We start from the raw sequence: 26705 nt of genomic DNA, 5'->3' as shown, positions 1-26705 counted from the left end.
TAATTGCTTCCTCCGGGAAGTTTTAAAATATTTTATTTGTTACTGAAACTGTTGAGTATTTTTCTTGTGCTTCTCTGGTGTGTTTTCAACAGCTTTACAAATAACTGAACTTATTTTCATGGCATCGCAGCGGGTGGGAAGGCCCACACTGTCCCTGTTGATGGGGAGTGGGGAAAACAAGGCAGAGAAAACTGAAGTAACCTTCTCCAGGTCACACCAGGGGCTGTGCTGCAGACAGGGAAACAAATGCTCTTAATGACATCTTCAGTGTATCTGCTTCCAGACCTCCGCTTTAGCTGTGAGCTCGTGTTTCTTCATCGTGCGGTGATCCATCCATCACCCTGAGGGACGGGACGGCTCCTTTATCCCAGCGCAGACTGTGCCCCAAAGGGAATGACTGAAATGGTAATTCAGAGCTATTGATTCTCCTCATGGTGGAAGCCGTAATGCCAAAGGCGACACCTGCTACGCAATCGCTTTCTTCTTATTCAGCCTTGTGGCTGAGTTTGAGATAAACCAGTCAGGGCCGTGCCCTGGGGAATGGACTGGAGGCCCTGCTGCTCCCAGTGCAAGGAAGGTCAGTGAGAGCTCTGGGAGAGTCGTTACAGGAAGGTGAGTTTTCTTCTTTGCTGCATTTTGACGGCACAATTAGGTTTTTCAGAACAAGGTGGTAAAAATGCAACTGAGTGGAGCGTGGGAGGGGTCTGGACACAGGGACACGTAGTGCTGGGGTACCTCTGAGACGCTGGAATGAGATTTTCTTGCTTAATAGTGCAATAAGGAACAAAGCATGGTGGTGTTCCGGTTGGTTTATCAGTTGTTGGGTCGGTCCTGGTCCCTGTGAGTTGAGAACGAAGGATTAGTGCCTCATAGTTTCCCCCTGCAGTTGGCATAGACGACAAGGGGAGATCCAGGGAGTTTAAAGGTTTCTTCTTTGTTTCTTCCCCCTGTTCCGCGTTTGTACGAAGCCATCTTCATCATTTGATACTGGGCATCTTTTTTTTTTTTTTTTTTTGTCAGTTTTTGAGGCTGGAAATCCGCCATTGCATCTTCCTCTTTCCCACAGCAGGAAAAACCCAGGCCAGTATCCAGCAACATCCCACCCAAGCCACGCTGGCGAGGAAGGGATGGAAACGGGGCGGGTGTCACTCCAGCCTCCCCCCAGCGGTGGCGGGGTCAGGTCTGCCTTGGAAAACCCACCGGGGGGACGGTAGCCGGGTCCCGGCGCTGCCCGGCGGTCCGACACCCCCCCCTAGCGCCCGGCCGGCAGGGACGCGGCTGGCTACCAGCCCTGGGGGGAGGTCGCCCCGGGTTTGTCCCCTGCCGGCCTGCGGGAGAGGCGGCAGCATCCCCGGCCGCTTCCTACGCAGCTCTCCGCCGCGCTTCACATGCGGCCACCGAAGAGCCGCGGAGCTCCAGCGACCGGCGCTCGCACGGGGTTTTCCAGGATGGATGGCTATTCCCAGCCTTTCCCAAACTGCACACACGTCCACCGGCAAGTAGGCGCCGGTTAGGAGTTAGAAATGAAGATGTGCTCCTCAAACCAAAGGAATTCTTTTGGGGAGGGGATGAAGAAAAGGTAATTTATATTTAAGATCAAAATAACGGTAGGTTTGGGGGGGGGGATAAAATCCCAGCAAATCTATGTTAGCAACCAGAGTGCTGGCACAGGGACAAATGGGTCTGAACTAGAAATTAGGATCACCACCGTCAGTTAGACACTAAGGAAGCCTTGTGGCAGGGTCAGGGAAGCCGGGAAGCTGACTGGTTTTAAGATGTGGTGTGATGGCTTTACGAAACGTCAAACATTTGCCCAAGAATGGGGTCTTGCAATTGTTGTTCCTAAGCTGTACTTCCTTATTATTAAAAAAAAAAAAACCTCCATTAGCATTCCAGGGTGGCTTTAATGGTGCCAGGAACAGTGACCAAGCTGAAAAGGAGCTGGTAAACGTACCTGCCAGGACACCCAAACCAGAACAGACTCTCAAGATGACAGAATTTGAAATAGCAGTGGCTTTGGTCTAAACCAGCCCGTGTTCCACGGTGACCGTGAGCTGTGTTGCAGCAGGGCCATTGCCACCAGGGCACCGTGAGAAAGCCACCTCTAGGATGGGTGCTGGGAGGCTGCTCCTCTCCACAGGCTCTAACTTGGCACTTGTGTCTGCAGAAGGTCACAAGCCCACCCTAAACGTGCTCACCTGGCTTGGCCAGAAACTCCTTGGCAGAAGACTTGGTGGTAGAATGCATTTTTTTTTCACTTTGTCGGGCAAAAACCTGCTGATTTCTTCAGTGTGAGCATGTCGAATTTTTTTGTGGGATCTTACGGCCACTGGGAAAGCAAATCTCTGTTGCTACTCAGGGTGATCATCTGCTCCTGCAGTTAGCAGCAGTAGCTGCTTTCTTTGCCAGAGCAATGTGGAGTCATTTTCTTACGGGAAAGGACACAAATTCTCCAGACATGCCCTTCTGGGCAATTGTTGCAGTTTCCTCTGAAACTTTCAAAAACATAAAATATGATTATTTTTTAAAAATGTCCAGAGCTCAAAATATTTTTCTTCTTTTATTGGGTTCCATGACCAAAAAAGAGGTTATTTAAAACTTTTATGTGTTTCCTTTTTTAGTCTACTGAGGGAGCAGGGGGATATTAATGCTTGAGGGGGATTCTCTCCCTCCCCTGCTTCTCAAAGAAAGCTTGCCTTGTTTTAAGTGTTTTCCTTCTGCCTGTCTCCATAGAAAATATTAGGGATATGGGGTCTGGTATTCATTATAAGCTCCCAACAGAGTAAGATCAATGAAACTTTAAATAAAGCAGCTGTGAGCCAGTATGTCATTTAGCTGTTGAAGTTAAAAGCACGTATAGCAAAAATGGAGCTTAACCATTTGGTGAGGGCCTTTATTCCCTCTTTCAGAACCTTGCGTGATGTTGTCTTGGTGCTGATGCTTCATAGTCGCCCAAGGCAGGTTTTGCCTGAATTTTCATCTATCTACTAGAAAGTGAAGCCTAGACCATGAAGCGCTCAGCTATTACATAGCCACGGCTACTTTCACCTTTGCGATGGCGGCGCCTGATGGTTTAACCATAAACTCACCTTTTTTTTTTTTTTTTTCTTGAATGTTAAATTAGGTAAAACGCAAAGGCTTATTAAAATAGTCTTTTCTTTAAATAGGGAGTGAAATGAACACACACACGCACTTTTTTTTTTCCCCTCCTAGCCTTTGGAAAAAAAAAAAAAACCAAACTCAAAATAGGATGGAATGAAACCCCGGTGCAGCTGTCAGGAGCGCTCCGAGTTTCCCTGCGTGCACCGTTTTGTCATACTGTGTTACACACCGAGCGCGGAGCCCGGCAGTATTTCCCCCCCGGGCACTATTCTCCTCTGCCACAAAGCTGCCTGCCAGAGCCAGTGCCTTCTGTCCGTATTTCCATCTCAGTCGGACGGCTGAGCTGGGGTCATGGAGAGCTTTTTTCACCGGACAGGGGAATCCATTTTCCTTCCCCTCTCAGCAGCACAGCCCAGAGCGGCAGAGGGTGATCGGGTCAGCCTTTGTAACATGAATTCAGGCAAAGAAAAGCCCTCCCGGGCTGCCAGGAAGGTTCTCTCTCACCGACAGATGGGAAGGAGGGGTGGGAGGCACCCGGGGGAGCAGCCACATATTCAAGCAGAGTGATAGTTATCATTTTAATCAGCAGCATTGCAGTTAAGTCGAAGACGCAGGAAAACAGAGGGAAAGGTCACATAAGAGCAACAAAATGGTCAGAGGCGGGAAGGACTTACAAGAAAAGATGAAAAGGGCAAATATGTGCCTCTCAGCTGAGCGGGGACAGCTAAGGAAGGTGGATGTTACCATCCAGAGGGAACAGTCCTCGGGGAGGAAAAGGGAATCCGTAGCCCAGTTCAAGGGCTTGTCACTCAATATGACAGGAGGAATTCTGAAAGGCAAATACGGGTTAAACAGGGAAAAAAACGTTCCTTGTAATGTCATTTGTTGAAGTGAAGTGATTTCCCGCAGGGAGCAGCGGAAGCCCAGGCTCTCGACTTGTCTGTGCGCCGGGAAGGGGACGCGCCTTTCTGTACTTTGGGAAGAGCAGCAGGTGGTGGCGAGGAGCTGGGGCAAGTACTGCGTGATGGACTGGCCTGCCAGGCTCTTTGTCTTCCAGCTTTCTGCCTGCCAGGAATAATGGCCTGTACCTGTTGCTTATCCTACCTGCCACCCACCGCTTGAATTTGATGACGGTAATAAAAGAAAACTCTTCTGCCGGTGTATGTGCTGGGAATCAGCAAGTGGGGATGTCGGAGGGTCGTGTAGCAGAATCAGACCCCAGGAAAAGCTGATGCAGCTTTATGTAATGCATCGTGCGGCTCAGGGGGCTGCAGGAGAGATGCTTTGGCTGTTTCAGGGCTGCAGAAACGATGCCAAATAGAGAAGAGATCTGCATAATCACGTCTTTTGTTGCTGGCAGACGCACGGTCAGGACGTTGTGGTGGCTGAGCGCTTAATTCTAGAGCGATAGGTGCAGTATGTGCCTCTGAATGGTCTGGGGCGAAGAACAAATAGAATGTGTGCCTATTCCTCAAAGCATTTAATCTTCTGAAAACAATTTAAAATGGGATTTAAACAGTAGGCTTTTTTTGGCCATTGTGTTTGTGAGCAAAGCCCAAAAACTATCTGAACAAAGAATTTATTTTCACCAAGAGGGACGTCCTCAGCTCAATGCTGAAAAAGTAGCAGAATTTGGGAAGGCAGTCGCACCGTTGACATTTCCTTATGGGAGGTGACACCAATTCCTGTGCCAAGCAAGCAGGCGTTCGGGAGCAAGAACTGTGGAAAGAGCAAAGCTAATGCAAACAGATAATGATTCACCGGCAGGAACCAGACAGGAGCGCTCCTGGCCTCGTCCCCTGCAGCTTCCTGACAAGCCCAGAGTGCCTGACTCTGCATTTGTCATCTAAGCTGGAGCAGGACAGCCCTGCTCCTCTCTGGCTCTGCAAGGAGAAGCCACGTTCCGGCAGGCCCAACACACGGTGCCCGCAGGCCCAGGGCAGTGCAGGTGCTGCTGGTGAAAGGTCTGGGAATCCACCTGCCTTCCCCTCTGGAGTGGGCAAGTGGGGCAGAATAGCCTTGTGATGGTCCTTGAGCTCAAACTCTGAGCCTGAGGAACCTTCTGTCTCCGAGGCTGAAAGTTTAATTAAGTTCTGGCACCTGGTTAGCGGGATGGCAGGCAACTAACCAAAAGCACCAGACCTGGATAGATGTGGATCTGGGAACCAGGCTGATACCAAAGCACTCCACGTGAACTTGGTGCATGTCTCGAAACCTACTGTCAAACCTAACTTTGTTAGTAAACTGCTGAGGGAGGCTGAGGCTGACAGGTCGTCGTGCTGCCTGTGCCCCCCTGGCCCCAGCTGGGTGACAACCAGCCCCTGAGAGGCCCACTGAGGTGAGTGAGAAGGAGAGGCAATGCTGGAGACATCTGTGACCTCAGGTTACTGCTGCTTTGCAGCCTGGCATGCACAGCAGCTCGCCGCACGCTGATGTGAGGGCTCCGAGGTTGGACATGGCAGGAGCTGATCCTCATACCCTGATATTTGCCTTCAAAGTCTATGCAGAGTAGCACCGTTCAGTCAAAGCTGGCTGCTTAACGATCAAGAGATGCTTGTGGAATCTTCTCCTGAGCCTTCCAGCCATTGCACCCTGAGGGCTGCCCCACCTTGACCTCTATATTTGGGGTATAAATCACTTCTTAACGCCTGCAGATGGGAGTGCTTTGTAGCACCAAACACCCGCTGTGCTGATGGAGTGCTTCTTGCAGAAAGAGCCCATCCATGTCCGATGACAATATGAGCCAAAATCTGCTGAATCTTATCTTTCATTTAGACAACCTGTTCAGCATTTGTGGCTGAAAGTGGAATATTCAAAGTATGAACCGTTGTCATCTTGAGGGCTTGGGTGGCTATGGTTACAGGCTAGGAGAAGGGTGAATTCCAGTGTCCTCCCTAATTATGCTAGGTCTGTGCTGTTATACCTGTCATGTGGATTGCAGGATGGTTTAAAGCTCAAAGACCTGATGCCACCTGGTGGCACGGTGCCCAGCAGGGAAAGAGCACTTTAGAGGTAAATTCTCTGGTGGGGTTATGGTGAGATGTGGATCTAGTTACTACTCCTCTGACAGCAGAGCCCTGTCAAGGGGCAGGAGTGATTGACAGTTTGGATTGAAAAGAACAAAATAATTGGTATTACAGTTGCCCTGAAAGTTGAGTCGGTAAAATTGAAGGAGAGAAAGCCAGTGGGAGAAGCCAGGAGCAGAAACCTCCAGAACCTCCCTCTCTACAGAGGGATCTGGACAGGTGGGACCGATGGGCCGAGGGCAGTGGTATGAGGTTCAATAAGGCTAAGTGCTGGGTCCTACACTCGGGTCACAACAACCCCATGCAGCACTACAGGCTTGGGGGGGAGTGGCTGGAAAGCTGCCCAGCAGAAAAGGACCTGGGGGTGTTGGTGGGCAGCCGGCTGAACATCAGCCAGCAGTGTGCCCAGGTGGCCAAGGCGGCCAACAGCATCCTGGCCTGTATCAGGAATAGTGTGGCCAGCAGACCTAGGGAAGTGATTGTCCCCCTGTACTCGGCACTGGTGAGGCCCCACCTCAAATACTGCATTCATTTTGGGCCCCTCACTACAAGAAAGACATTGAGGTGTTGGAGCATGTCCAGAGAAGGGCTACAAGATGATGAAGGATCTGGAGGACAAGTCTTATGAGGAACGACTGAGGCAACTGGAGAAGAGAAGGCTGAGGGGAGACCCTATTGCTCTCTACAACTACCTGAAAGGAGGTTGTAGAGAAGTGTGGGCTGACCTCTTCTCCCTAGTGACAAGTGATAGGACAAGAGGAAATGGGTTCAAGTTATGCCAGGCGAGGTTTAGATTGGATGTTAGGAAAAAATTTTTCACTGAAAGGGTCATTAAACATTGGAATAGGCTGCCCAGGGAGGTGGTGGATTCGCCATCCCTGGAGGTGTTTAAAAAAAGGGTAGATGTGGTACTTGGAGACATGGTTTAGAGGTGGTTTTGTCAGGTTAGGTTAATGGTTGGACTTGATGATCTTAAAGGTCCCTTCCAAGCTCAAAAATTCTGTGATTCTAACCAAGACTGCCATTGAATTGACTGTAGCTTCAAATCATATCTATAGAAAGATGACATATTGCTGTATCTTTAGGCAATAGGAAGAGAAAGACCTCTGTATTGGTATGAGTACTTTCAAAGAGTTATAATGCTTAAATATACCTTTTCAAAGTAACTATAGTGGCATAAAAATTCTGTGCATGCTAGGCATAATCCCTGGGTGGTTAAACAGTTGGTGAAATTGCAGTTTTTCCAACAAGATCTATCAGAAAGTTAGAGGAACCAGGACGTCACATAGATGCTGTATATATTTGTAAGATTTCTCCTTTCTACTTTGTATACCGTGCAATGTAACAACTAGTTTAAACAGTCTCTTGTGATTACAGCTTAATGACAGTTTTCCTGCGGTATATTGTTTTAAAGTTGTTTTTGTTTAGTGTAACAGTTGCCTAAAAATAAGATATAAAACCACTAGTGATGGGACATGCACCATCCTCCCCAGACTTGAAAAGTATGTGAAAGTTAGGTGATACAAACATGACAGGACACTTAAAGCACTGATAACACTACCACCTTCTGCAAGGGTTTAATCTCTACTTCATAAACATATCGCAAAGCTCTTCATGAACCGTGTGGCGCCATATGCATGTTGGAGTGGTACTGTGCCATAAGAGAGCTGAGGTCACTGTTAAATCTTATTTACCTTAGTGTCATTAAGTAGATCATCACTTGTCCCTTAAATATCATACCCTCTGTTGCCACATCCCAGAACAGGTTTTACTAGTTTCTGCAATGCCAGTGTATTTGTCGAGTTATTTTTTAGATTGTGGTCTACTTTAGCTCAAGCCTTTATAGATGTTACTACTCCCTAAATGGGTATTTCTGATTTCTGACTGGTGTGTTAGACTTCCTAAACATACTGTGCCTTTGTTTTTGCAGAATTTCATCTTCTTGTTGAATCAGTCCTTTGATTTCTGAGACTTATTTTGAATTCTGTTCTTGTCTTTAGAGTGTTTGAAACTCTTCCCAGGCTGATTCATCTGGATGTTTTAACACTGCATGCTCTAATCTGCTTAACAAATTATTAATGCAGGTGTTGAATGGGCCTGTGCTAAGAAGAGATCCCCGATTCCACAAAGGAATTGTCCCCAAGTCTGTCAAAGAACTATTTTGAATGCGAAGATTGAAAAAGCTTCCAGCTTACAATGAATTTTACTTGGGCATTTTCCTGTTTGCTTAAGAAAACAGACTAAAATCTTTATTACGGTCAGGTTTAACACATCTCTTTTTTATTCCCCTTGCCCGCCAGCTTAGTTATTCCAATAAGGAGTATTGGATTCATTTGACACAGCTTGTTCTTGATTGCCTGCCTCGTTGGCATGAGCAGCTTACCAGTTGACTGAATGAAAGTGCTTATAAACTGATGATTTAATCTTTTGTTCCACTGCCTTTCTGACCTTTGAAGTTAAGCTTGCCAATTGAAAAATCACTGCACCGCCAGGAAGTTAGGCATTTGGGGTGATGGTTCATTAGTTACTTTGGGGAGTCTCTTAAGGATTAAAGGTGCTGACTACTTGAGAATATGCGATCTTCCTTCATCCTATTCTTCCCCAGCTACGACCTATGTTCTTCACACCCTTTTTAAGATGAATACTGGGACTCGATTAAGCAAAAGGTGAAGATTATATGACATCCTCAGTGTTTGTAACCTGCCATCTGCTGAAAACAAAAACCGTTGCCAGTGTTAGTCCCTGGGTCTGTGTAAATAAAGAAGATGGTTTCTGAAAACGAAGATGCGGTATGATGTGAGCTGCTTGGAAATGTAATGGCAGATCATGGCCATGAGTGCAGTGGTTGCATTTTGGGGGTGCATTTAACATTGAGTCAAATCAGAAAGGGGGTCAGGAAAAGTCTGAAAGGGCCAGCCGAGGAAGGGTACGTGATCCTGCAGAAGTTCTCCTGTTACCCTCTGAAGGTTTATAAATAGCTTTGACCCAGTAAAATGTTTTTGTAGCAGTCTACAGCTTGCTCTCACAGCGTTGTGAGATTTCCTCACCGGCTCACGTTCAGCATCTACCACTAAACACATTGAGCTGGTGTAAAGTTGTTCTGACGATTCAAATATTAACCCAGGGAGAAAAAAAAAAACAACTTTTCCACTTTGTACTTGTAAGCTGCATGTTGAACTAGGTACTCCATGTTCCTCTACAGCTGGCATAAATTCAGCCTAAAAACATAAACCTAACCTAAACTTTGTTGCATGTACTAATGGAAAAAATGTGATGGTAAGTAATGCCTTATTGGTATTAAATCTCTATTGGGATGCAATCTGGTGTGATGATGCAGTATTCTGCTGCCTGTCTGCCTTAACTGCCTCACGCAGTGGCAAACTGCAGAGACATAGGCAGTGCCTGTCCCGTATCCAGGAGAAGAGGAGTTCCTGCCTCCGCTGCTTTTTCCTGAGCCACTGCCATCAGCACAGCCCCGAACAGCAGACTCACCTGAATTAAGAGCTAAGGTCTGCAACTTCAGTGATGAGCTACAGATCCCCCTGTTACCATAAGGTACCTCCGGGACTAGTTGAATACTGCTGCCGAGCTATAATTAATAGGATGTTAATTATTATGTTTGGCTAGGAAAGATAAGAGTGAAGAACTGTATCCAAGGGATTCTAGCAGGAGCCAGCTGAAACAAGGCCAGTTAGGCAGCGAGGATCTGTTCGGACTGTGGAAGAGTAGCCCTCAGTCAGGCTACTTAACTCTACCGACTGCTCAGTCACACAGCCCCGCGGCAGCACATTTCTCTCTGAATTACAGTGAAAAAAAAGGTGCTACAGCTAAATATATTTCCAGTTGGTGGACAAGGATTCTCAGCCTGAAACTCACATACAAGAAATCCATATATTTGGATCTGAGCAATTTGAAAAATTTAGCTTTCCTGAAAAGTGAAAAAATAGAAAAAACCCAGTGACAAAGCTATTTCTGAATGTCTGTTATTCTATGATATCTAGGTCAATTTCCATTTTCTTTCTCCAAATATTTTGAAGAAAAGCAATTGGTGCTCAAAGATTAAATTCTCTTTTTAATTTTTGCCATCTCCTCGAGACTTTTGCAAAGCAGCTCTTGCGGCCTCATTGTTGCTACCTTTAAGAGAGCTACACTTAGTCTAGCAGTAACAGAAATAGGTTAGTTCACAGAGCCTTGGAAAAAAGGACACAGAATGCATAGGTAAATAAGTATACAGAAAAGGAGAAAGTAAAGAAAGCTAGAGGAGATTAACATGGAGAACCATAGTGAAAGTAATAAATATATTCACCAGTAGCAGGACAGAATGTTAGCTACATTTCTGCTTTCATTGACACAACTGTTGCAGAACTGGGCAAGTGCTGAGTCTTTGGTTAGATGGCTTATCCGAGCAGCTTCACTGTGGATCTGAGGGGCAGTAGCTTTTGCAGAGGGTCTTCAGCAACGGTAGGTAGAGTCTCTGAATTGGAGTCTCTTTTTTCCTCTCTCCCACTCCTCCCTTTTTTTCCTGTTCCCTCCTCCTCCCTGGTTTAAAGCTATTTGTAGGGTGATACCATATAAATTTCCTGTATCCAGAGCATCCTCCAGCAAGTTATGCCAGAGGTCTACTACCAGTTGGTGAAGAGACACTTCTTTTTGCATGTTTTGAACTTGGACTTCATTAGTTTCATTTGATAACATCTAATTTTTGTGTCTGGAAGAGCCAGTGAAGAGTTAATCCCTACTGACTATTTTCTACAAGCAGTACCACGTAGTAATGGTGGCTGCCTGGGACTTTGTGTCAGCTTTCATTTAGTCTTTTGCTGCCTCATGCCCTTTCCACTTCCAAATAATGACTGTATTTACCCAGTTACCTTGATGAATTAACTAGAAGAATTTCAGCCTGCTTGTGTGGCTTTCAGCAGCCCAGAGTTGCAAGGAAGGTAAGGGTGTGGACATTACCGGGCTAGCCAGCAGCAAGAATATTAACAAGTTCTAGGTGGTCTTCAAACAGCCTCGAGCCAAAAGGAGAAATACTCCTTCCTGTTAACATAAAACAGAGAAACTGGGTAGGAAACAGATGTGCCTGCTCGTGACTCTTGTGTGGGAAGCCCATGTGAGTAAAAGAGCACATGACCTTTATGTCAGTAACACCCTTGGGTAACATAGGAACCTTTTAAAGAGTGATTGTTGCCTCCTGGATCCTCTCCTGACTTTTGCTTCTCTTCTTGCAGTGGTCTGAAAATGAGATGCAGAGGACATTACTGCCTTGCAGTAACAAGGGCAATGCTTTTTAGGCTGCAGTTTCACACTGCTAAAATGAACAGTTTTTCCTTAATGGGGTGCTCCTGCCCCTTCCCCTCCTCTCTGTCCAGTGCTAACCCTGCAACCCTGCTAACCCTGCAGTTTTTATCCCACTGCAAGCTGGTTTCCAGGGAGTTAAACCAGCAGAAATCTGCATGCTGCCTTTTCCTTGCTTTTTTTTTTTGCTGGTTTAGCTTTGTGAACCAGCTCACTCTTCAGTCAGAAGAGTCCCAGTGTTGGTAGGAACAGGATTGCCTGTTCCCATGGCACCTGTTAGAGCACCGTAACTCATTATGAAACTAGGAGTGTTAAATGTTAGACGGCACATCTGAATGTACCTTCCTCAGCAGGTAAAGGTTACGATCCACAGGGATAATCACAAGTGTTGTCTTTCATTGCTTAAAGTCCTCCCGCTACTGCAGATTCCTGCACGTGTGCATCATCCTTGCTTTTCTCACGGACCCAGATGCCACGCAGACTGGAAGTATGCATCTTTGTAATCCCTGAGAAAAGCAGGGGATGCTGCCAGTGGCGGTTGCTAAACCTTTAGCTACACTGTAGCCTTTCTTATCCTTGCCTGCACATAGCAGAAATAACTTTCCCAGTTTGGGGATGCTGCATACTGTTGCAGTTTGAGGAGTGTGCGTGGGGGCAGTCATATAACACTATGATGTCAGTGGCATCATGTGCTGTATGGTTCCAGGGAAATTTACTCTACGTCAGTGACTAAGCATGAAAACGAGAAGTTCATCCTCATAGAGCTGATTAATAACAGACACCGGGTGTAACAAAGATGGCACTTCACAGTCCACAAGGGGAATGGATAGGGGGTGGGACTTGAGGCAGTGTGGGACTCCAGGTGACAAGTCAGGGAAATGCTATCAAAAGGGTCATGGTAGCCTCAGGTCAACGTGACACAGCTATAATTGCCAGCCAACTCTTTGTGTAAAGCCAACTGCTCCAGCAGTGCACAAATCTGGCAGTGACAGTCACAGAGCCGCAACCTCCGTCTCTATTAGAAAACTAGTGGGTGTATCTTCAACTTCCAGATGTCTTCCACATTTTGAATTCCCCTTGGGATAATCTGTTGCCTTCACTGCAATCATCTAGAAGCCAAGCTGTGACAAATTCTGCAGGGTTACGTAAAACAGAAACAAAGCTCAGCTCTCTACCTAGTCATTACACACTTGACTCCGAATGAGGACGCAAATAGATCAGGTGCTCCTTATGTATTTTTCTCCTCTCGTTCTTTGCTCATCGTGGCCAAGAGAGAAACACCTGCTTCTGCAAGACCTTGCCCACTCCTGTGCCTGCCCCGCACACGAGCGCAACAGTTTTTAGTCTGTTATGTACTATAGGAATAAAAGAGCCCGATGGTTGCGTTGAGCCCATCACCTCAGCTTGAACGACAGCCCCCTGCTAACACAACACTGTGAAAATCCAGGTTGGGTTGCGCTTTTGCCGCCTTCTCAAAATGGCTTCTAGATGAAGGAACAGGCTGTGTTGTCCACACCCCGGACCAGCACTAACGCCGCGGTCACTTCCCACACAGGCAGCTTTAGCGTACCGCCACCGCTGACCTAACCCGGGCCGGGCGGGCTGACAGGCCAAGGCGAGTACACCACCGGCCGCCCTCCCTCCGCGCACCGAGGAGGGTCTCTGGAAGGCCCGGTTGCAGGAGGGGGCAGGTAGCGAGGGGTGTCCGGGTGTCCGCCCCCACACTCCTCCGCGGGCAGGGCAGGGCAGGGCAGGGCTGGGCTGGGCTGGGCCGGGCCCAGCCCTACGGGAGGGCTGCAAGGAGAAACCAGCCCCGGAGCGGCGGCGCCGCCGGGCCGGGCCGGGCCGGTGCCGGTTGGCCCCGCGCCGTGGGCCGGGCGTGACCCCCTCCCCGCCCTGACCCAGATTCTCTGGGGGAAGGGGCGGGGCCGCCGCCTCCGCCAATCGTCGAGCCGCGCTAGCGTCACGCGGGGCGGGTGGGTGGGGTGGGGTGTGACGCGTGGCGCCGCCTCCATTTGGCAGCACAGCGGCGGGGCGGCGCGGCAGTTCGCAGCCGGCCGTCGCGGAGGGAGAAGGAGGAGGAGGAGGAGAGCTGCCTGCTATCCTGAGCGCCACCTGCTCCGCCCGCCCGGCTCGGCCCACAGCGAGACCCGCAGCCCAGGTTCGTGACAGGCCGGGGGCCCGGCTCGGCGAGAGCGCGGGTGTCTCCCTGCGGCGCCGGGGGAGCGGGGTCGGCGGCGCAGGGAGCTCCCGATTGCGCAGCCGGCCGGCTTCTGACTGGCGGCTGGCTTTCCTGTCGCTCTGGTGGCCTCCGCGGAGTGGGTGCCTTTGGGCGCGGCCCGGGGCCGCCATTTTGTGGCGGCGCGACGGAGTTCGCTTTTCTTCCCTTAGCTGGGCGGGGGGCGGCCGCGCATGCGCCGGCGGAGAGGTGGGAGACGCGTCGGCATGTTGTGGGTGGGGCTGCAGGCGGGAGCTCCGGTTGCCATTGGCGCAGGCTAAGGCGGACCCCACCTGGCTCCTTCCTATTGGGCCGGAGCGGGGGCGAGGCCGGGCCCGCGCGCCTGCAGCGGACTGCGGCAGGGAGGGGGGCGGGGCTGCGCTGAGTCAGCGGGCAGGGCCGGGGGGCGCCGGGCTGGGCTGGAGGGAGGCGGGCTGGGCTGTGCCGTGCCGTGCCGGGGGCGCTAACGGGCCGGGCCCCGTGTCTCCCGCAGGGAGCTCCTCGCCAACAGCCATGAGCGGCTGCCGCGTCTTCATCGGGAGGCTGAACCCGGCCGCCAGGGAGAAGGATGTGGAGAGGTTCTTCAAGGGATACGGCCGCATCCGGGATATCGACCTGAAGAGGGGGTTTGGGTTTGTGGTGAGTGCGCCCCTCCGCAGGGCTCTGCGGTCCCTGTCCGTTGGTGGTCACTCGGATCTCATCCGCGTTTGATGTGCTCAAAGCTGCTCTTAACGATAATGCCGTTAACGTGCTCAGCTAAGTATACCGTGTGGCAAATAAGCATTTGTTAATTTCGGAGAGTTGTCGTTTATTTTTACTTTTATGTTTTCGCTGTGGTGGTTTTGCAGGAATTTGAGGATCCAAGGGATGCAGATGATGCTGTCTATGAATTGGATGGAAAAGAGCTTTGCAGTGAGAGGTGAGGTACCCTATTTCATGAATATATAAGCTTGAACATCTAAAATAGGAAGCAAGTCAATTTTAACTTGCATTGTGTTATCAGTACTGTTTAAACCATTTTGTGCAGGTTTTTTTTTTCCCTGTAACTGTGAAGGAATATGTAAGAAGAAAAATGTAAAAATGTATGGTTTTCCGTTTCTTATTCTTTTTCCAGGGTTACAATTGAGCATGCAAGAGCACGCTCTAGGGGTAGAGGCAGAGGGAGATACTCTGACCGTTTTAGTAGCCGTCGTCCACGTAGTGACAGGAGGTACGTGTAGCTTTGAACTGACATAGTTTAAAAAAGAATACTGTCGATTCATCTGATCCAAGAACTTGAGCTAGAATGAGAGATCAAAAGGCAATATTTGCCTTTTTAGTCAATCATTTGATGTGGCAGTAGGATAGCGAGGATTACAAAACTTATCAGACATGCTTGTCGTCTTTATGCTCCCCCCCCCCCCCGCCCCAAGTACTTAATGCTTGTCCTAGATTACTCGCTGCATTCCATAGTTAAATTGTAGTAGTTATGGTGACGTGCTGATACCGGTTATTGGTATAGCCTTTATTAATATTAACGTGTGGTTATATTTTAACTACTAATAAAAATCTCAATTGTTTATTTCCAAACAGAAATGCTCCACCTGTAAGAACAGAAAATCGCCTCATAGTAGAAAATTTGTCTTCTCGAGTCAGCTGGCAGGTTTGTTGAAACACGATTAACTATTTTGACTTCATTTAATGGGTATGTAATGTAATTATTTTGTAAAATAATTAATTAATTATTAAATATAATTTATTTAAAATGTTTATGTAATTAATGTAATTTTAAATAATGTAATTTAAATATTTTCAATGAAAATTAGTTAATTTTAATTTATAATAATAATAAATGTATATATTTGAGGATATATATTTATTTTTTTCTTGTTTTTTAAATCCATTTTAACCACATATTAAACCCTTTATTTGCCAGCCTATCTGTGTCGTTGGCCTTATGACGAGGAGTGCCTGTGGGTTATCCTAATCGTTCTGTCTTGGTCACTCTTGGTTGGGCCTGGTTGACTTTCCAGTCAGCTCCTACAATGTCACTTGGCCACCTCTAGATCTGTGTTTGCCGGTCTAGACGTAATCGATGCACTCCTTAAAGTGCCACATTGCAACGATCCCAGAGCGTTAACGAGATCTGATTCCTAAGTTGAGAGCTGTTCTTCCTGTAACGCTTCCGAATAACGAGGTCCTGGTCGAAAAGAGTTGAAAGATACGAAATTAGGTGGTCGTTGGAATCCTGATCGCAGTAAAGTGGTCCTTGGTAACATCAAGCATAGAGAATGTCTGGATCCATCAGTAGTCTCCTAATAAGGGAGGGCAGTGCGATTAATGGCTTCCATCGACTGGGTAGTGTTCGTCAAGTGGGTGGCGAAGAGCCAGTCGGGCATATATCATGACGGTATCTCCGGTCGCTTAATGCAGTTTGCTGCTTGGCTAGCCTAGGGAAATGTTAATAAAGGTAAAGTAAACTATATTTTTAATGACCTATGGGGCACAAAATAATTGGTGTTATGTAAATGTAATTCTGTATGCATATTAGACTCTTAATGTAAATGGAGACTAAAATAGTACAAAAATATATGGGTAGTATTTCACACTCAGTCCAGTATATATACAAATGTACTTTCTTATTTCTTTCTTTCTCTCTCTCTCTCTCTTTCTGTCTCTTTCTTATTTAATCTATATAATCTGTGTAGACTAATATTTTCCTTAATGTTAAGATAGATTATTAGCATTTTGCTTAAAGCAATATGCTTTTTTCATTTATTTCGTGCCCTGATATAGATAATTCAATTTTGATAGAATACAAGTATGGCAGTTGCCATGTTTGTAATTTATCTAACATCTTCTCTTTCAGTAGTCATAAGTTTCTTTTGTTTGTTTTTAAGTATTTTTGTATAGATAAGTATTAATTTCACTTCTTCGCATAACATAACTGGTCTTGTGTTAGGATCTCAAAGACTTCATGAGACAAGCTGGGGAAGTAACCTTTGCGGATGCACACAGACCTAAGTTAAATGAAGGGTAAGCCTCTAAAATAATCTCTTGAAAGCTGTAGAGTAATATTTGTATGTATAATATTTGGGGAGGGAGGCTGGCTACTTGGAGTGCTCAGCAGCTGTTCATGGTTTAATTTAGCCACCCTTTGAAAATGCATTCTCTGGTATTTGGGGAGGGGAGTTCTTCTTGCTTGAGTTATGACAAGGAATGATCTGCACGGAGCAGTGTGAGGGTTTTTTGAGTTGGTTTTCTTCTCCCCCCCTCCAGAGTATGTTTTTCTCTATCGTCAAAAATGCAACTTGTAATAGTGAGCTCTGTGTTACGTTTTTTGTTTTGTTCTGTTTTTTTCTGTAGGGTGGTTGAATTCGCCTCTTACAGTGATTTAAAGAATGCTATTGACAAGCTTTCTGGTAAAGAAATTAATGGAAGGAAAATCAAACTAATCGAAGGCAGCAAAAGGCACAGGTATGGATTTCTATTCTCTTAAGTAATGCTCCACTAAGAAAGCTTTAAAGTCAGTGACCAGGCAGCCGAACTGGAGACCAGTGGATTGCCTGGTTATTGTTGCGGTCTGTGATGTTTCATTGCTAACACCGACGCTCTTTGTTTCCTCAGTAGGTCCAGGAGCAGGTCACGGTCTCATAGCAGAAGCTCATCCAGGTCTCGTAGCCGTTCCCGTTCTCGCAGCCGCAAGTCTTACAGCAGGTCAAGGAGTGGGAGCCGTAGCAAGTCTCGATCAGTTAGTAGATCTCCAATGCCACAGAAAAGCCAGAAACGTGGTTCTTCCAGTAGATCTAAATCCCCATCATCTGTGGATCGGCAGAGGTCTAGATCAAGGTCCAGATCTATTGACAGTGGCAACTGAACTATGAGTAACTTGCCCTGGGGGCCCTTTTTTAAACCATACTTGCTAAAACTTGTGGTAAGTATGTGACTTTCTGTGGGGAAGGGTTTGGATGGGGGGAGGGAGGGGGGATGGGGGAACTTTGTAGATGTGGACCATGGTGGGAAGGGTTATTGACTAATTGTATTAAATGTTTTTTGATAACCCTTTTCTTGCTCACATTTTTTTTGTGAATGTCTGAAGTGTATAGTTTGTGTATATTTGGTAGAGCTCTTTATAACTAAAGCCGACAAATTTTTTTCTACTCCAAAAAAATCATCTGAACACTTAATTCCCAGTATATTGAACTGTGAATAGCAATTCAGAACACTAGTTTAATAATGCAAATTAAACTAATAGCTTTAGGCATCTAAGAGCTCTACATGTGCTGTACATAAAGCTTTATTTCAGAGGGTATTTTTTTGTGCTTTTGAACCGTTGTTTCAGTTCCAGGTCAGCAGATTAAGTGCTGGTCAGTACTGGTAATAAAACTTTATTTTAAAAGCTTTTCATTTAATATGACTTGCACTACACTAAGAAAATGCCCATTTCACTGCCCTGTGGTAATAGTATTCTATAAAGCACCCTAATTCTTGATACTTAAGAATTAAATAGCTAAAATAAAGTATAAAGAAACACATCTCTGCTTCTAGTGTGTTCTTACTGTTAATAAAGTGTTTGTGACTGCGCCTCATGTTGTTGGACAGTGTTAAGGTGTTTCTTAAAGATGGGTCCACAGCAAAGCTATGATTGAGTGCTTTGGGTGTGGGGGAGTACTTGGTTCCTTTTAATTATGTCGTGCTACGTACTTGGATATCTTTATCTTCTGAAATAAGAACCTGGATAATAAGGGGAATCATGCTGTCATAGCTCATAGCAGAAAGGGGAATGGAAAAGTCATGTAGGTTTTTATCACCGTTCGGATAATAAGCATGGATATAAAAGTTGGATGTAGTCGGCATACTTCATTAGTGTGCTTGTGCACGCGTGTGTGAGAGGACATTGAGGTGTGGATAAAGCATTTTTATAGGTATTAGTCCTCATTCTGGAGAAAGAGGAGGAATTTTTAAGTTGGTGGGTGGGAGCACTGCAGCCTGCATTTTCGTGTTTTGCTTTACAGGGGCAGCAACCCTCTGCAATCCCTGTGTTTCTCAAACCCTTATCCAGGTTGCAAGAGAGAGCTTTAGAATTTAATTTAAAAAATAATGTGTTTTTTTTTCTTATAAAGTGCTTTACAAAGCTGCTCCAGTAATGCCCAAAACCTTTAAAAAGATCTCTGGAGTCTAGGCTGGGCTTTGGATGAGGTCCTGGGGAACTCAAGGCACTTCTGTCCAGAGCAAGGTCCGGCCTTGGGGGAGGTGAGTGGTTTGGTGTCTCTGCAGCCTCTGCTGCCTTTTCTCCATACTGTTGTGCGGTTCTCATAAATGTGTTCCAAAATGACGAACAAGAATGAGCTTTTGTGCCTTGGAAATCTGTCCATTCAGGTGGCACTGCATCATCCTGGGAGCAGGCAGTGAGAGGTGGTGGGATTGATACTCAGTTAACTCGATTATTACTAGTCAGCTTTGGGGAGTGGGAGGCTTCCTTCTCAGAGGTCAGAAGTTCAGAGGCTGGATCACCTTCAGAGGGGTGGGAGAAGGCTTTAACCTCTAGGGGTAAAGGCAGAGTGTCAACGCTGTCAACGTTGACACTCCTCTGGGTGTAAGATGAGCTCTGTTATCTCAAGTCAGTTGATCATTCCCACTTACCTGAATGATTATGGGTGTCTGTGTTTGAGTGGGACTTGTCTGCAGCAGGAACCCGGGTGGCTGAAGGCATCTGATGATTAGAAGGGGGTGGGATTTTGGACACTTCCCTCCCACAGGCTGAATTTACAGTACCACCTCCCCTATAAATAGCTGTTCTGAATTCTGTTTCTAAACCACACCACTTGCCTTGCAAGCAGCGTGACTACACTTCTGCATTGTATTTGGGGAGCTGGCTGTTGTGACCACAAAACGTTCAGTTTAACCCAAACTCCCAGGCTTTGCACCCTGGAGGGTCATGTTGACTTCTGGCCAGAAATTATTCTGCATTTATGAAGCTGAGGTTCTCGGAGCCTGTTTATTCTTACTTGAGATGGATTACTTCAGGTTACAATGCATAGTTAGCACATGAGAGGTGTTGATGCCAATCTTCCCTTGTACTCATATTTGTAGTGTGATGAGCTGGATGGTGCCCTGAAGGGGTGGTGCATTTGGTTCACCGACTCCTACAAAGCCGAGCACATTCAAGGCTCACGTGTTTTCAGAGGTACAGCTTGCTGGACCCAAACTTGACGTACTGAAGCAGTTTGCTTAGCTGTGCTCCATTTTTGTGCCCCCTGCTGCGTGGAGAGCAGTGGTGCACCACACACTGCGGGGTTTTGGAGAGCAGGAGGGACCAGCAGCCCAGCTGCATGCTGGGTCTTGGTTGCTCCTGCACTGAGAAGCTTTCACACCTCATTTTTGGGTCTGTGTTAAGAGAAACGACACTAATCTTCATCCGTGTCTTTGAGAGCCACTTCCAATGTGTGCCAGCGGGACAGTTACAGGTAAGTGAAATTAAGGGAACGGATGTGGGCAGTGATTTGCATATGTGCAAAACTGGGGGCAGTCACTTGCGAGCGTGGCCCTAAGCAATCCCAAAGGGTTGTCACGATGGCTTGGTAGTCCTTAGAAGTCTCCCTCATGGGTGGGCAGGGAGAGGCTTAGTCTGGGGTAAGGCCTTTGGGAAATAAGGGTGAGGGTGCAGATAGCTCTGTGGGGATACCTTTGTCTTAGCCTAAAATTGAGGATACAGACTGAAGTCTTACACGGAATCGCTGGAGACCTGTAAGCCGGCTGCAGAAGGTGGAGCTCGGAGGGGTTGTGATAGCGGCTGCTGCAGAATCTGTTTGCGTTGCGTTCCTGGTTTCCCGCTGTTCCTGCAGGGTCTCGACGCTGATTTCATTTCTTGAGCGGTAACGGTGTCCGCAGCTGTGCAGGTCAGTTTTTCTGCAGCTGAAGAAAAATAAAAACGTACTGAGAATAGGCAATTCTGAACCTGGGTTGTGGAAATACTGTGACACGGCTACAATCGGCCTTGCTGGGTCGTTTAAAGCAAAAGGAAGGAATTTGGAAGTCCTGTCAAAATATTTAAGCCATTTTCAGTCATTTGTGAATGGAAACAAATATTTGTGGCCGGGAAAGCCACCCTTTCTATGGTAAATTTGCAAACACCTGTATGGCTGTTTCCAGTATCAACTGCTTTGTGCTGCAGGCACACCTGGGGGTCCAAATTGAGTGGGGGACAATAACTGTCATCCTTCAGCTATAGTGATAAGATATGGTAAAGTGCTCCTGTAGCAGCTGCTTCTCTGTCCCAAGGGACTGGAGAAAGCTGATCTGGAAGCATCAGTGGGATGAGTGGTAGAGGATCTCCTTCAGCAGCGCATTCTCCAGCCATCTTCACAGACACCTGGCTGGGCTTTGGCACTGTGGACCTGTTGAAGTTGGAGAAGAGTCTACCTTGCATCTATACCACTACTGTATGTATATTTTAATTAAGCTTGAATCTATTTATGTACTTGTCTAGCAAAAGATCCACGTTTCCTTCCTTCAGCTGCAGTACTTGGCAGTTCTGTCCTTTTCCTCCCTCCCCCCACAAAATGACACCCTTTGGTGAACCTCAACAGTTTACAGCAAAGCTGGGATTTGTTGCATTAAAGAATATCTGATGTTCTCCTGTATTTTTTTTTTGGGGGGGGGATATGTCTGACTGTTCTTTGCCATGTGCTCCATGCAAATCACAGCTTTTGCAGGACAGCCGTCCTAGTTTAAGCACGGGACTCTGAAAACCTCTGAGCGCTGATAATACAGATAGTATATAGTTGTACAAAACACTGTGCCGATTCAAGAAGTCGCAATTTCTAATGTCTTCAGTTACCTATGAATTTTTGACTGTGACTTGTATTTAATGCATTGGGTATGGTAACTGAGTTAAAGGGCGACCCGATTCTGCCCCAAGAAAGCAGCAATTCATTGGTAGGTATATATAAACATATATGGGTTGGATTGGAAAGTGTAGGGAATACAGGAGCACAGCTGTACTTGCCATCTGCTTTCTTTATTCTGTCATGGATCCTGAAGACCAGGATCAGCAGAAGTCCCTCTCCAAGCTGGAAGAGCAAGTAGAGCAGTGGGAAGAAGTAGAGGGGGCCGATGATTTCTGGGGAGAAGGCGACCTTGAGGATAGTCGAGCAAAGCTGTACGTTCTGGCAGCCAGTTTCCACGCACACCGTCCGCCTGCATCTGAAGGGGGAAAAGTTAAACAGATGACAGATTTCATCTGCTTTTTAGACAATTTAAAAAGAAGCCGTCCCACCTCGCTGTAGCAACGCTTCTTGCATTTGCCTGGGCTAAAAGCTGATTTATGAGGAGCAAATACTGGTGTCCATCCCTAGAAGGTTTTGCCTCGTGCTCCTTTTGCAACATGCAGAGACAGATCACGCTATAAATGTGGACTTTGTGCTTAGTGGTGTTTGGAGACCTTGTGTGCCACTCTGGGCGCTGCACCTCCCCACAGGGAAGGAATCTGCTTCCAAGGTGAAGAGTCCGAGGTGCAATGGTAAAAAATAGCAAGGATCAGTGGGCTTTCTACCTGGAGTAGATAGAATGAGAAAGGGAAGGAGTGGGTTTTACAGGCAAGGTTTCCATCCTGAATTCCTGGGGTTTTGGCTGAATGCACTGACTGTTTTGGGATAGTTATGAGCTGAGGAACAGTTGTGTCACTTGGTGTTTGGTCTCTGTTCATATTCCCTGATTCTTTGTTGTTCTTTGGTGCTATTCCTTCTCTTCTTCCCCTGCTTCGTTAATGAGGGCAGAGGCTGGTAATGTATGCTTAGCAGGTCACTAGTGACCTCAGGTCAAACCCATCCATCTGCTTGCTCAGTGAACCTGCATAATGGCAAGGGGGTTGGAACTAGGTGATCTTCTAGGTCCCTTCCAAACTAAACCATTCTGTAGTAATGGACCTCCACCCCTTCTGTAGAGATCAGGTACCTGTATCAAAAACTACTCCATCTGCTCCTCCTCTCTCCGTTGAGCCGAACAGAGGTTGAACTCATTTCTCTCCCCACTCAAGGTGCGGGAGTCCTGACTTGGGAGCAGCTTGCAGCGTGTCTGCTTGTACTCCTAGGACCCATCTTGGGTGACTGCAATCAGTGGTTATTTTACAAAAGTACATCTGTGTTGAGACCCATGTTTTTACCATGACTCCAAAGAGCTGTCATACCTCTCTGTTCTTCTGGTGATAGAGAGTGAAAGGAGGGGGGAGCAGAAGAACATACCGGTCATTAAGCTTGAAGACTGTGGAGAGAACATAGCCCAGCAGGAATCCAATAAAAGGCATCAAGGCAGAAGATCCCAGGAGGGGTGGTGAGAAGACCACTGTGATACCGCTTCCCACACTGGCCACAGACAGAACTATTATTGCAGCAGATGACAGTAGAAGCACAACCATCCCTGCCTAAAACAAAAGTAGACAAGACGTGGACAAGAGAGAAACCTCCAGCAAAATTTGCCTTGGCTGTTGGAAGCAGCTGTGCCCAGTTCCCTGTCCATCACATATGTAAGTATATAATGAGAACGCGTAAGAGCCTTTCATGGACGTAAATGTTACAAGTAATCAACAAGAGACCACCTGAGGTATTTTCTAGAGACACCTTAAACAACCAGGTACCTTTCTGGTCTATATGCAAAACGACTGGTGCTTGCTCCACCAGCCACTTGTTTCTCAGGTATTGCTATAGGTCTCTCTGTCCAGGTCCCTTTGTGGGTCTGGTCCACCCAAAGCAGGTGGGGAGGAAACTGCCGTACTGACAGGCAGATCCTGCCTACAGCAGGCCTGGAAGGTGGTGGCTGCATTTTCAGATTGTCTCATTGGTGTCTGGTGATGTAGCAGATGAAGCAGCTGGAGAATTTCGGGAGGCAGAACACACAGCTCTCCCCTGTCTCTCTGCTTTGGAGTCCAGTTTGGATGGAGGTCCCCAGGTGTTTTTTAAAAGCAAGTCTCCAGCCCTGTCCTCTTTCGTAGAGATGATAAATGGAAAAGTGGTGTTAGCAGAAAGGAACACAACCCAAGGGTCAGCTGGGTTGGTGTAGGTCACCTACTCATGCTAGGTTTTTAAAGCTTCTTCTGAAACAGCCCAGTCATTACTGCCCTGTGCTGGGTAAAGGGACCTTTGAAGAGCTCTGGTCCTTCTGCATCTGGTCTAGCCTGACTCCTGAGTTCTCATGCTTCTTAGATGTTAGTGATTCCTAATGTCATTTTATCAGGTCTGTTATTGAGTCTTAGCACCCAGTTCTTGGTCCCAGTTTCTCTGAGATCAAGCCCAAGGGAAAGAAACTATGAAAAACAGGATTACAAAGTTGTTAACATCTCTCTGGGTACTGCTAGTGGAGCTCTTGGGTTAGACAATGGTGTAGTTGGTTGTCCGGATTTCCCTTTTGCTGTTTAAATGCCTGATGTACAAAGGAGGAAGGGAGATGATTCCAGGCATAAGCAGGTGCTTAGTGATCTAGTGGCTTCCGCTGGATAGACATCTCGTTGATGTAAGCAGCAACTTTGTGATGTGATTTTTGCCCTGTGCTAGACCTGAGAGAACAGTGGGGTGGGGTGGTTTTTTTTGTTTTGGTTTTGTTTTGGAGTCGTGGGTTTGGGGTTTAGTGTTGTTTTGTTTTGTTTTGTTTTTCTTTTCTTGTCTTTTCTAAATCTGGGGTCTGATTTCGTTACAGCAGTAGTTGGGGGCAGTGCCTATGAGGCTCATTAGTGCTGCTTGTAGCAAAATAGAATGAAGTTAAAACTGAAGCCAACAAAGAAAAGAGGGTAGGAAGTTGCCTACACAATGTCGTTTGTCTGCAAGAGGTGGAGGACTTCTCTTTGGGCAAATATGTTAAAGATTAAAGTGGTGAAGTGGATGTCTCGAGTTCCATCCTCAACCCTTTCATTGATTTGCAGCACACCTATTTCTGTGTTAATATTTCTGTGCCTCTATTTTTGAAAACTTCCTTGAGGTCCTTGGTTGAAAGGCAACTAGCACAGAATACTTCTTACCTTGATGATAAAGCCAGTGTACTGTGGTTTCTTCTCATTCAAGATGATGCCGGTGGCACAGGGGATTAGCACTAGGACCAGGGAGGTGATTATTCCTTTGTAAGGTACCTTGCCCTCCAAATCCCCCTCGTATAGTCCTCGCGAGTAAAGGTACAGCAGCAGAGGCATTAGTCCAATTGCCAGGACCGTTGAGCATGTGGTCATTACGATGCTGAGGTGAAGAAAGGATCCTTCAGTAGAAGAATGACACTTCTTTTATGGAATATGCTCATTTTTCTTACTAATCTGGACACATGGCTTTAATATAAGACTTAAGCGTGCTCTTTCCCAACCTGTCACTGAGGCTTCCCCATCACTATCAGGTTGTATAAGGATGTGGTATGATCAGAGAGGTGGGGAATATGACTCAAGTTCAGAAAAAGCCCTCGCTATGGGTACAGCTCACGTTTCAGAAATTCGCAAGCGTCAGAGAAAGTAATACTTGATATATTCCCCCTGGATCTTGTTTTATCACCAGGGTTTGCTGGTTTGTAGGGTTCTGAGTTCAACGTTTCTCACTGATGCAGCCTCTCCAGGCAGCACGCTCAGTCCACACAGAACTATATGCTGCTATATGGATAGGTGTAGCGTATATATGCTATATGTACTGCTGTGTGGAGGTGAAAAAGTGTTCCTGCACCCATCTCATCAAGAGCAGCATGCTATACACTTCAGAGAAAGGTACAAAATCCCATTTTAGTGTAAAACTGGGATAAATTGATTCATTGAGCAATACGGGTGCTATAAAAATATTCTAGATTTAGTATTTCGGTCTTTGTCCAGCTTCTTGGGCGTTGCTAACTGTTGATTAAGCTAGTTTCTGAACCAGTCATACCGCTAGATTGGCCTGGGCAATGAACATGCACTCAGCTTGCCTTACCTGAGGTTCACGTCCCCTCTCAGTGCCAGGCTGAAGATGTTGGAGAGGTTTCCCCCTGGGCAGCAGCCGCAGATGAGGATGGCCAGCGATTCTGTAGCACCCAGCTGGAAGAGCTTGCCCAACACGAATGCTGTCAAGGGCATGACGCCGTACTGAGCCATTACAGCAATTGCCACACCTTTGGGTTTCCTGAGGTGAGTTGTGATCTTGGCTATCTCCATCGTACACCCCAGAGATACCATGATGACAAAGAGGACCACAATAAGGACCACGCTCAGGGCTTTGTCCGTGGCCTGTTGACCGAATGCAAATGGTGGTGCCACACTGGTCAAGGAGGTGCTCTGTGTGTGACCTGGGCTCCAAAGCTCCGGGCTCTCAGAGGCCCCCATGGTCTTGTTCATCCTGCTGAAGAATTTAGTGGTCCCTTCTTCTGTAAGTAACTGGGAAGGCGAGGAAGGAATTGATTCAGAAATCCAAACAACATCCAATTAATGGAAGTAAAACATGAGCTCTTTTTCAGGCCACCATTCTTAACGTTTAGCAGCTGTTGAAACAAATCCACATTTTGAACAGTCAGCTGTGAACGTTGTGCAGTTTGGTGTAGCTTCTGCTCTGGCCCCCCAACTCTTCCAGCGTCCACTCTCACTGTGAGAACGCGGGCGCAGCTGGGGAGGGTGAGAGGGGGGGCTTGTTCAAAACTGGTGAGGATGGGCAAACAAACCAGAAGAACTCTCGTCCACAAGACGCTGCCAAGGTCAACACTTAAAAACATGATGCATCTAGAGTGCTTTATTTTTAACAAGGGTTATAAAATGCTTATGCTTCTGGCCATAAATCAGTCTCTCCATAGGAGGGCTAAGAAGAGACTTCCTCCAGGGATGAAAAGTTTCTCTAGCAAACTCTGAGGGGCCTTCATATCTCTTTTCTTTCGAAATATCATTCCCTTCTTGGTGTTGAGAGGAGTTTCTGCATGGCAGGAGCCTCAACCGACCTCTGCAGTGCAAAGCCGTGCTTGCTGCAGCGCAGCACTGCTGCTTCCAGGACCTGAGGTACCCTGCACCATCATCCAGCCAGCGGTGTAGGCATCACCTGAGCTCTCCAAGCCAAGGCAAATAGGTAGCTCTTAACCAGCCTGGACTGATGCCTGCTCAGTGCTTT

At 46.9% G+C, this 26705-nt stretch overlaps 2 protein-coding genes across 3 annotated transcripts; one reads left to right on the top strand and one right to left on the bottom strand.

Annotated features, from left to right (window-relative positions):
• Positions 1–13453: 13453 nt before the first annotated feature.
• On the top strand, positions 13454–17577 carry SRSF5 (serine and arginine rich splicing factor 5). Of its 2 annotated transcripts, XM_082485135.1 has the most exons (8): positions 13454–13584; positions 14135–14280; positions 14490–14560; positions 14756–14851; positions 15214–15283; positions 16583–16656; positions 16987–17097; positions 17248–17577. In XM_082485135.1, the coding sequence occupies exons 2-8, from the start codon at positions 14155–14157 to the stop codon at positions 17495–17497; spliced, it is 798 nt and encodes a 265-aa protein (XP_082341261.1). In that variant the 5' UTR covers positions 13454–13584; positions 14135–14154; the 3' UTR covers positions 17498–17577. The 2 variants fall into 2 exon arrangements, with proteins under 2 accessions (XP_082341261.1, XP_082341262.1); XM_082485136.1 differs by lacking the exons at positions 16583–16656; positions 16987–17097; positions 17248–17577 and adding an exon at positions 15557–16079.
• Positions 17578–20344: 2767 nt separating this feature from the next.
• SLC10A1 (solute carrier family 10 member 1) lies at positions 20345–25948 on the bottom strand (the record flags this gene model as incomplete). The annotated part of the gene is given in 7 exon segments (XM_082485733.1): positions 20345–20398; positions 20400–20432; positions 20435–20535; positions 21617–21825; positions 22863–23041; positions 24629–24839; positions 25548–25948. Coding segments are annotated over 7 exon segments (1188 nt in total).
• Positions 25949–26705: the final 757 nt, after the last annotated feature.

The sequence above is a fragment of the Vanellus vanellus genome (assembly GCF_965231255.1).
Source record: "Vanellus vanellus genome assembly, chromosome: 6".
Classification (NCBI taxonomy): Eukaryota; Metazoa; Chordata; class Aves; order Charadriiformes; family Charadriidae; genus Vanellus; species Vanellus vanellus.
The sequence above is the reverse complement of the archived record's forward strand: the minus strand, read 5'-3'. Positions and strand labels throughout refer to the sequence as shown.

Excerpts from the sequence above, each read along its gene's own strand:
- SRSF5 (XM_082485135.1), top strand. The coding sequence starts at position 14,155 with ATGAGCGGCTGCCGCGTCTTCATCGGGAGGCTGAACCCGGCCGCCAGG. Across the intron at positions 14,281-14,489 it reads AGAGGGGGTTTGGGTTTGTG|GAATTTGAGGATCCAAGGGA; the intron begins GTGAGTGCGCCC and ends GTGGTTTTGCAG. Across the intron at positions 16,657-16,986 it reads AGACCTAAGTTAAATGAAGG|GGTGGTTGAATTCGCCTCTT; the intron begins GTAAGCCTCTAA and ends TTTTTTCTGTAG.